The following is an 11,517-nucleotide window of genomic DNA, read 5'->3' on the forward strand; positions in this document are numbered from 1 at the left end:
GTGAATGGTTCAAATCTAGCTTTTACTTAATCTATAATTGTAGCTACCTAGAATGTAGGTGAATTGACCTGTCAATGAAAACTGAAAACTGAAAGGAAGAAAACTTGCACCAACTCCTAGCAGTTGGTGAATAGCTTCTAGCCTGTAGAGTAGCTGCGAATTAGTATAAAATGAATTTGCTTTGATTGAACGTGAATATAATTTAAAGCTGTTTTTGAAATTTGATTAGTGATTTGAAATAAAAATTTTGAAAAATATTTTTTTGGAGTTCTTCAAATTTTTAAAATTTTTTGAAATACAACTTCAAATAAAATTTAAAAATTTTATCGACAAAAACTCGGAAAAAAGCGAAAAATTTCTCGAGGCAAAAATGGCCCCTTAATGTCCACTATACCAGAAAATGCTCTTTACTTAAAAAAAATATTATTTTTAGAGATTGATGTCGAACCTCTAACTAAGGTGGAGATCATATTCATCTCACAAATCTTGATATAAGATTTTATCCCCATGAAATTTGACATGCACTGCACTCTTTTAGAGATCGTTTGGTTGGTGAACCAGGGATAAAATGTGAACCTATTTATCATGTGTTTGATTATAATTTTAATTCGAAATTAATAATTTATGGATTAATTATACTGTAATGGAGGTATAATTCTATCCCACATTGAGGGTGGATAACAATCCCGGGATTACATAATCATGATATTAAAAACTAAAATATCAAGATACTCTTCTTCTAGGTTCTTTTTTCAAAGTCCCTTAAAAAATTCAAGGTCAAATTTAAAAATAAATCCCAACTTATCTAATATTAATCAAATACATGTTATCACGTATATCCTATTTATAGTTCAACCAACCAAACATCTATCAATAAAAATATATTCACTAAATAATCTCGTTATTATTTAATCTCCATGTTATAATTCTATTGGTATAATCCTTAGTATACGTCAAAGTAGTTATGAGACGACAATTATAGCAAGTTTGGCTAAACTTCTAAATTAACTTATTTTCAAAAAGTACTTTTAGCGAGAAGTAATTAATGTTTGGCTAATTAATTTAAAATATACTTTTGAGTAATAATTAGTGTTTGATCAAATTTTTAAAAAGTACTTTTAAATGTATTTTTCAAAAGTATTTTTTGAAAAAAATATTTTCGGGAAGAAATAATTTTTTTTCTTCTAAAAAACTACTTATGCTTCCAATAAACAGTACTTTTTTATATTAAATATTTTATCAAACATCGAAAAAAAAATACTTTTAACCAAACATAAATTACTTCTCGCTATAAGAAACGGTCCATATATTCTGCCAAAATAATTAGTCGAAAGGTTTATAAATAAATATCTTTATTGCTTAGATTTCTCTCTAGTCGTTGTCTTCAAAGGATTGTGACCACTTTACAAAGAATTAAATAATAGAGTAGCTGCTACCAATACCAATATTACCATTGTCAGCAGTCAGCCCCTCGAGAATTAACTGCCGGAGTCAGAGGACCACGTGCTGTAATTTTGACTGTATTTACTCTCTTTGGACCCTATCATCACCTCGCATTTGATTTTCAACCTAACCCGCCGCCGTTTACTTGTCGCTCTCGTTATTTTGGATTTTTGTGTAGGCACAATTTTTTAAAATAAAAGGTAGCGTTTGATATTGAATTTACAAAGTAATATTTGAATCATTTTTAAAATATTATCCATCAACATTAAAACAATGAACAAATTCTTTTTGTGCTTTCGAGAATGCATTTATCGTAGTTGTATAAAAAACAAATTCAAAAAGATTAATAATATCTTAGTCTATTTCACTTATGATGTTAGAAACTTAGAATCATTTTAAGTTGCGCACTGATCAATTTTTTTCACGAACATTACAATTTAAATCTTGATGCCCATCCTATTAAACTACTTGGTCACTGTAGAATAAAGTGTCAAATCGAGTTGGGACGTGTTTAGTCAAACATAATTTACATTAGTATGAGATTAGTCATTCGTATAAAATATTAGTAAAATTAGCAATGTTACATGAGAGAGAAGATGAATGTTGTATAAATATGAATACTAAGACGAATGTATGATCATACAAGAATAACTAGATAGACCTAAAATCACATGAAAAAAAATTGTTTTGAAGGATTTGCGTCTTAGTATTAGTAGTCGAGAATATGTATTAGACATAGCACTTTTTTGCTTTTTAAGCGGAGTTTAATTTTTTTAGAGATTTATACGTTAAAAAATATACAAGTCTGCTAATACTTTTTTTTGTATTTGCATAATATCTATATGAGCAAATTTAAATTAAGTATTCTGACTAGTTAGGATTCATTGGAATTAAAGCCACTTGTAAATAAAAGTTTAATGAGCTTGAGATGAGCCGAAAGAAGTTGGCATCGAAGAAAATGACAATCTTAAAATAAAAATCATAATATTAAATTCTCTTTTGGTTATAATCTTAAAATAAAAACTTAAACCATAAATTAATAATCCAAAATTCTCAAATCCTGTCAGCGGTCAGCAAGGCAGCTATAAATATCACTCAAAACCTCTCAGCTGACCAAACCCTTTTAGTCACCCTCTGAGATTAGTGATTTTTGTCCCTCGTTTCCCTTTTGTTCCTTAAAACTATACATTGGTCGACGGTCGTGCTCATGGTCGCTCTAAGTTCCACCATGTGCGGCGGCGGTGGCGGTGGCGGCGGCTCTCAAGGAAACACTAGTCAGACTGTTCGAACACCAAAGGAATCGCACTTCCGCGGCGTTCGGAAGCGGCCATGGGGGCGGTACGCGGCGGAGATTCGCGATCCATGGAAGAAGTCGCGGCGTTGGCTCGGTACATTTGATACGGCGGAGGAAGCTGCACTAGCCTACGATGAAGCTGCACGGAGTCTACGTGGACCCAGGGCCAAGACAAATTTTGGGCTTGCCGCCATCGACCCACCACCAGCCCAACAAAAGCTTCCTCATTGGTGCTTTAATGCCCTTAGTTATGGCTCTTACCTTGAAGATAGGAGCAGATTCGGTACAGGTGAGACTACGGTAGCGAGTTCTGAGTACTCGGGTTATAAGTTAGAAAGCATTGGTGTTGTAATGAATGAACACGAGAAGAAGACAAAAATTGAGAAGAAGAAACCGTTTTTGTTCGATCTAAATCTCCCTGCCCCACTCTTCTAATCAGCTAGGGTGGAATCGTTGGAAGAATATTCGGCATTAGTATATGTTTATACCAAGTTAAAATACGTATAACCGTAGTAATTAATTTGATCTGTTCTATTTTACTGGAAAAAATTGGAATGCACCTCAGCGAGAATGTGGCGTTTAGGTTCTGGAATTTCATCTCCAAATAGAAGTTTGATTCTAAAAGATATTTTGTAGTTTCGGCCAAGGAATTAGCTTATGTGCGGTGAAGGACAGTTTAAGCAGCAAAACTTGGACAAGAAATCCCTAGCTAGTTTTAGAGTAAGATTTATCTCACGCTTTTTTTTTAAATCTATGACCATCATCACTGTGTGTTTTGTACAGCGGATACCACATTTCGTCACAAATGACAAGCTATGATATGATATTAATATAATGTGCTTATCGCTTTGCGTTTATTTGTTTAATTTATGTTTATTAGCAGTTTACTATAATTGTTAAACCAGCAATTTAATTTAACATACTATAAAATGTTACTGTTTTAATTGTAAGATAGTTAATTTTACTCGTTATAAATGATTAAATGTAATTAATTTTTGAATGATCTAATTGTGTAAAAAACTCTACATCACATTAGAAAGACAATTAGATATGAGATAGAAGTTGGAAATGATTTGGGTAAATTAAATATACCATAGGTGTTTTGGTGTTCCGAAATCGCACCTCATTGTAAAGTAGTACATTAGTTTCCGTTGTTGCATAGATTATTGTATGCGATCGAAACCTATTAAGTCAGTCGTACGGGTTGGTCGAGATAACAATACTTCGATCGAAAGGTATCTACGTAAGATGAGGTCGAGGTCCGAAGAAAGGGCTTCGGGATTCGAGCTCCAAGTCCGATCAGGGATCAGTTCGGTATCATTATCGGACCCATGACCAAATCGAACCACGAGGCAAAAGGTTGTCGGAGATGCACAGACCGACCAACACCCATCCCGAATATCAAGACTCTGAGTCAGGATCGAGCTCGAGTCAAGGCCGATGGCTCGACCCGATGGCCCGACCCGATATCGAGTTCGAGTCAATATCGAAGCTCACAAACAAGGCCGTTACAGCCACACTAAGGGAGAGAATCCTGACGGGAATTAGAGAAAAGACAATACATCATGGGCTCTCCACTACGTATTTTTTATTGTATATAAAGTAGGATCCCTCTACTATAAAGGGGGGGATGGATTGTAAGCAGAGCGACACATTGTAACAAAAGATTTCTCCTCATATTGAAAGATATCCCCTTGTGTTTATTTCACTTTATCTTATTCGTTCTTCATGCTCACTATTCTCATTCTCATAGTCAAGAATACACGTATTTTTATTTCTCTATACAATTTGTATCAAATTATATCACATATCTTTAGAACCATACACAAATTTAACTCTATCCAATTTTTCGGGTAAACAGTTTGGCGCCCACCGTGGGGCTAAGGATAACAGTGGTTATTTGATACGAATCTGAAAAAATATGCCATTGTGTTTTGTGCTTGTTTCCGAAAATATCTTGGATTTCGGATTAACAACGACTAACTACCAATCAAATGGCTTCACCAATCGACAACGAAGTCGGTCTTCAAGATGAGAACAATAACTTGACACCCAGTACCGAAAGACCACTTGTAAACGCTGTCGGAGCTTGAATCGGAGCGCCGATAGATATCAATTCGCATGTAGCTATTGAGGCGAACCAACATGCTGCACCCGAAAATAGCATTCATGGTGGCACTCGGTCTGCAGCTCGAGATACCCATAACGTCGAGGAAAACGGCATTAGCTTGCGCATGATTTTCTAAATGTTACAAGCCCAGCAAATAGCGATAGCTCAGTTGCAGAGCCAAACTCAGGTACAAAGCAGGCCGAAGCCCAATCCGCTTCGAGAAATCACCCACAGAACGGAGCCAGCCATAGTGAAGTCAAACGAGCAAGAATCGGGGACTACTCTCGAAATTACTAAATTGCTCGAGGAACTCACAAAACGAGTCGAAGCCAATGATAAAAAAGTAGAAACATATAATTTCAGGGTCGATCAGATCCCGGGAGATCCACCAATGATAAAAGGGCTGGATTCAAAAGAATTCGTACAAAAGCCTTTTCCCTCGAGTGCAGCCCCAAAATCAATCCCCAAAAAATTTTGTATGCCCGAAATTCCCAAATATAATGGTACGACCGATCCCAACAAATACGTCACCTCTTACACGTGTGCCATCAAGGGTAACGATTTGGAAGACGATGAGATCGAATCCGTGTTATTAAAAATATTCGGAGAGACCCTCTCGAAGGGAGCGATGATTTGGTATCATAATCTGCCACCAAATTCCATTGACTCTTTTGCCATGTTAGCAGATTCGTTTGTAAAGGCACATGCTGGTGCCATAAAGGTCGCAGTAAGGAAATCGGACCTCTTCAAAGTAAAACAAAGGGGTAGTGAAATGATGAGGGAGTTCGTATCCCGATTTCAAATGGAACGCATGGAATTGCCACCGGTCACAGATGACTGGGCCGTCCAAGCTTTCACCCAAGGGTTGAACGAGCAAAGTTCAATAGCATCACGTCGGTCGAAATAAAATTTGATCGAGTATCCAGCAATAACTTGGGCGGATGTACACAACCGATATCAGTCAAAAATTAGGGTCGAAGACGACCAGTTGGGAGCTCCTTCTAGATCCATGCATCAGAACATGACAGCTATTAAAAACAATAGGGACATCGACAGAGAGCAAAGGTCGAACAGAGACCGATATCAACCGTACGTCGCAGATCGAATGAACAACGGTTTAGCGCGCAATGCCGTTCGGAACAATCGAAGGAGTTATCGAGGACAAAATTCTCGGGGGATTATGAGCAAGAGTGGCTTCAATAAATTTGCTGATCCTATAAAGGCACCTCGGCTATCGGAGTACAATTTCAGCGTCGACGCATCGGGCATTGTATCGGCGATCGGAAGAATTAAAGATATTAGGTGGCCCAGACCCATATAAACCGACCCTTCCCAAAGGAACCCGAATTCGATATGCAAGTATCATGGTACGCATGGCCACAGGATCGAGGATTGCAGACAATTAAGAGAAGAGGTAGCCCGCCTATTCGATGAGGGCCACTTTCGAGAGTTCCTCAGTGACCGAGCCAAGAATCACTTCAGAGAAAGACACGCTAGCAAAAAAGATAAACAAGAGGAACCTCTGCATATCATTCATATGATCATCGGTGGGGTCGATACTCCACAGGGACTCGTGCTCAAATACGGCAAGATATTGGCCACAGGGGAAAAACGAACTCGAGGTTATGTACCCGAGGGCACTTTATCATTCGGAATTGAAGAAGCCGAGGGCATCTCTCAACCTCACAACGATGCTCTGGTAATTTCTATACTATTAAATAAAGCTCAAGTTAAGCGTGTTTTAGTGGATCCAGGTAGCTCTGAGTATATCATTCGATCTTGGGTAGTAGAGCAGCTCGGTTTACAGAATCAAGTCGTGCCCGCGGCTCGGGTCTTGAACGACTTCAATATGGCCAGTGAAACGACTAAAGGGGAGATTACTCTACCAATGAATGTAGCTGGAACCATCCAAAATACCAAATTCCACGTAATCGAAGGAGATATGAGGTACAATGCCCTACTCGGAAGGCCTTGGATCCACAATATGAAGGCAGTGCCTTCGACCCTCCACCAAGTAATGAAATTCCCTACGTCGGACGGCGTGAAAATAGTATATGGGGAGCAACATGCTGCGAATGAAATGTTTGCGGTCGATGAGGTAACACCGATACTAATGCTATCGGTCTCGGAAAGATCGAGCACTAAAGATAGACGAGAAACCAAATAGCAATCCCAGCCACCAGTCTCGACCAAACCGGTGGAACAAGAAATAGAGGATGACGAGGAAGAGTTTTTGACACCTCGAGCTTTCATCATCCCCGATGACTCCGACGCCACCAAATCTACGATCGAAGAACTGGAACAGGTTATATTAATCGAATATCTGCCCGAGAGAAAGGAATACCTGGGAACGGGATTGACCCCCGAACTCAGGGAAAAACTTATTCAATTTCTTATCAATAACATTGATTGTTTTGCTTGGTCCTATTTAGACATGGCAGGGATCCCACCGTCGATAACAACGTACCAGCTGAGCTTAGACCCTAGGTTCAAACCGGTGAAGCAAAAAAGAATACCTCAGTACAAGATAAAACATGCATTTATAAAGGATGAGGTAACTAAACTTCTCAAAATAGGGTCAATTCGGGAAGTAAAATATCCCGAGTGGTTAGCCAACGTAGTTGTAGTCCCTAAAAAGGGGAACACACTTAGAATGTGCGTAGATTATAAAGATCTAAACAAAGCATGCCCCAAAGATTCTTTTTCACTGCCTAGCATCGATCGCATGATCGATGCCACAGCCGGCCACGAGATCCTTACTTTTATCGACGCCTACTCCAGGTACAATCAAATTCGAATGAACCTGGAGGACCAGGAAAAGACTTCATTTATCACCAAGTACGGAACCTATTGCTATAATGTAATGCCATTCGGGCTAAAAAATGCAGAAGCTACCTACCAACGCCTAGTGAATAAAATGTTCGAAGAACAAATAGGTAAGTCGATGGAAGTTTACATTGATGACATGCTAGTTAAGTCCCTGCGCACAGAGAACCATTTGACTCATTTGCAGGAAACGTTCAAGATCTTAAGGAAATACAACATGAAGCTCAACCCTGAGAAATGTGCTTTCGGGATTGGATTGGGCAAGTTCCTTGGTTTCATGGTATCAAATCGGGGAATCGAGATCAACCCCGACAAAATTAAGGCCATCGAAGACATCACCGTTGTGGATAGTATGAAAGCAGTGCAAAGGCTAACTGGACGGATAGCTGCCTTAGGCCGATTCATTTCGAGGTCATCAGATCGAAGCCACAAATTCTTCTCTTTACTCAAAAAGAATGACGATTTTGCCTGGACCCCGAAATGCCAACAGGCACTAGAACAATTGAAGCGGTACCTATCGAGCCCACCACTACTTCAGACTCCGAGGACAGATGAGAAGATTTACTTATACTTGGCGGTATCGAAAATCGCGCTAAGTGGCATCTTAATTCGAGAAGAGCAAGGTACATAGTTTCATATTTATTATGTAAGTCGGACCTTAGGAGAAGCAGAGACTAGATACCCTCACTTAGAGAAATTAGCACTTGCATTAATAAGCGCCTCTAGAAAGTTAAGACCATACTTTCAATGTCACCCCATATGCGTTTTAATCACTTACCCACTTCGTAATATTTTGCACAAGCTCGAATTATCGGGTCAATTGGCCAAATGGGCCATCGAACTCAGTGGGTACGATATAGAATATCAACCTCGTACGACCATCAAGTCTCAAATTTTAGCAGACTTCGTGGTATTTCACGCCAACCCTCGTACCGAAGTTAAAAAGGAACTCTTGTTAAAATCGGGTACGTCGTCGGGGGTTTGGACCCTCTACAGAGATGGTGCTTCAAATGTGAAGGGGTCCGGGCTTGGCATCGTACTGAAACCTCCCACAAGTGGCATTATTAGGCAGTCCATCAAAACCACTAGATTAACTAACAATGGGGCCGAGTACGAGGCCATAATTGCAGGTCTCGAGCTAGCTAAAAGCCTGGGAGCAGAAGTCATTGAAGCCAAATATGACTCTTTACTAGTGGTGAACCAAGTAAACAAAACTTTTAAGGTTCGAGAAGATAGGATGCAAAGGTATGTGGACAAATTACCGGTAACTCTACACCGTTTCAAAGAATGGACCCTACAACATGTGCCTCGAGAACAAAACTGTGAGGCTGACGCACTCGCAAATTTAGGGTCGTCGGTTGAGGAGGATAAGATCAACTCGGGGACTGTCGTTCAACTCTCGAAATCTGTAATCGAGGTGGGGCATGCCGAAATAAATTCCACGAGCTTAACCTGGGATTGGAGGAATAAGTATATTGAATACTTAAAGAACGAAAAACTCCCATCGAACCCTAAAGAATCGAGGGTTCTACGAACCAAGACTGCTCGATTCACGCTAGTTGAAGATGGAACATTATACAGAAGGATGTTCGACGGACCACTGGCGGTATGTTTGGGACCATGAGACACCGATTACGTTTTACGAGAGGTCCATGAAGGCACTTGTGGAAACCACTCCGGCGCCGAACCATTAATTTGCAAAATCATTAGAGCAAGGTACTACTGGGATAGCATGGAGAAGGACACTAAGGAGTTCGTTCGAAAATGTGATAAATTCTAAAGGTTTGCACCGATGATCCATCAAACCGGAGAGCAGCTTCATTCGGTCATTTCTCCATGGCCATTCATGAAATGGGGAATGGATATCGTCGGCCCTCTACCATCGGCCCCAGGTAAAGCTAAATTCATTTTGTTTATGAATGACTATTTCTCTAAATGGGTTGAAGCACATGCGTTCGAAAAAGTGAGAGAAAAAAAGGTTATAGATTTCATGTGGGACCACATTGTGTGTCGATTTGGGATACCAGCAGAAATAACATGCGACAATGGTAAACAATTTATCGGCGGTAAAGTGACAAAATTATTTGAAGACCATAAAATAAAAAGAATACTGTCAACACCATATCATCCTAGCGGGAACGGACAGGCCAAATTAACGAACAAAGCTATCATCCAAAACCTGAAGAAAAGGTTGAGCGAAGCCAAAGGGAAGTGGAGAGAAATTCTGCCCGAAGTCCTATGGGCATACCGAACTACATCGAAGTCCAGTACGGGAGCAACTCCGTTTTCCTTAGTATATGGCTCCGAAGCCTTAATTCCAGTCGAAGTCGGAGAACCCAGCGCAAGATTCCGGCATACATCGGAAGAGTCGAACCTCGAGGCTATGAATACTAGCCTCGAATTATTAGATGAAAAACGAGAAATGGCACTGGTCCGAATGGCTGCATAAAAACAACGAATCGAAAGGTACTATAATAGAAGAACCAAACTCCGCCATTTCGAGGCCGGGGACTTGGTCCTAAGGAAGGTCACCATCAACACTCGAGATCCTAATGAAGGGAAGCTCGGCCCGAATTGGGAAGGACCTTATAATGTCCTCGATATAGTCGAAAAAGGGTCTTATAAACTCGGAACAATGGATGGCAAACCGTTACCAAACAATTGGAATATATCAGTCCTCAAACGATATTATTGTTAAGGTATGATTTTCTCCTTTCTATCATCTATATATATATATATATATTCGGCACTAACTCATTGCAGGAATTCGACAAAAGATATCAAGACCTCTGGTTTTAAAGCACGCGTTGTACTCTTTTTTTCCTTAGTTCAGCTTTTATCCCAAATGGGTTTTTTCGGCAAGGTTTTTAACGAGACAACAATTATGTGCTACCTGTAGGCAATTCAACAGTATCCGAGGCTTCTTCATAATAAACCCCGAATACTGGGGGGCTACCATCAAATAAATCAAGTTCGACACAAGAAAGTTATTTCATATCAAATTCATGTCGGGCATGGGCTCGATAGAGAAAAGTGTAAGGGCCAAATGGTCAAAACGAACCATGCCCATGTAGTTTTGATCGAACTCTGGCACAAGATACAAACATATGTATAATGACTTATAAAGGAAAACTTCTTCTTCTCAGATATCTCTTACTTTGAAAAGATCTTCCTACTTCATGATTCAAATAGGATTAAGGGCCAACCACCATTAAAAGGCCTACGGGCTACGATATTTTGAGTTCGAGTTCGAAGCAATCACTCACTCAATCATTAAGCCTAAGGGCTATCTTACATCGAGTTCGAGCGAACCGCTCACCCGATCATAAAAATCCTACAGGCTAAGATGCTTTTAGTTCGAGTTCGAAGCAAACACTCACTCAATCATTAAGCCTAAGGGTTATCTTACATCGAGTTCAAGAGAACCGCTCACCCGATCATAAAAAGCCTACGGGCAAAGATGCTTTGAGTTCGAGTTCGAAGCAAACACTCACTCAATCATTAAGCCTAAGGGCTATCTTATATCGAGTTCGAGTGAACCACTCACTCGATCATAAAAAACCTACGGGCTAAGATACTTTGGGTTCGAGTTCGAAGCAAACACTCACTCAATCATTAAGCCTAAGGGCTATCTTACATCGAGTTCGAGTTCGAAACAATCACTCATTCAATCATTAAGCCTAAAGGCTGTCTTACATCGAGTTCGAGCGAACCGCTCATCCGATCATAAAAAGCCTATGGGTTAAGATACTTTGAGTTCGAGTTCGAAGCAAACACTCACTCAATCATTAAGCCTAAGGGCTATCTTACATCGAGTTCGAGCGAACCACTCGCTCGATCATGA

At 39.8% G+C, this 11,517-nt stretch overlaps 1 protein-coding gene across 1 annotated transcript; it reads left to right on the forward strand.

Annotated features, from left to right (window-relative positions):
* The first annotated feature begins 2,671 nt into the window (after positions 1-2,671).
* LOC142173488 (ethylene-responsive transcription factor CRF1-like) lies at positions 2,672-3,172 on the forward strand. The gene has a single exon (XM_075239085.1). It carries the CDS (start codon positions 2,672-2,674, stop codon positions 3,170-3,172), a length of 501 nt encoding a protein of 166 aa, XP_075095186.1.
* Positions 3,173-11,517: the final 8,345 nt, after the last annotated feature.

This window comes from Nicotiana tabacum, chromosome 19, assembly GCF_000715075.1.
Source record: "Nicotiana tabacum cultivar K326 chromosome 19, ASM71507v2, whole genome shotgun sequence".
Taxonomy (NCBI): Eukaryota; Viridiplantae; Streptophyta; class Magnoliopsida; order Solanales; family Solanaceae; genus Nicotiana; species Nicotiana tabacum.

Bases quoted from the DNA above. Each gene is read 5' to 3' on its own strand.
- LOC142173488 (XM_075239085.1), top strand. From the start codon at position 2,672: ATGTGCGGCGGCGGTGGCGGTGGCGGCGGCTCTCAAGGAAACACTAGT.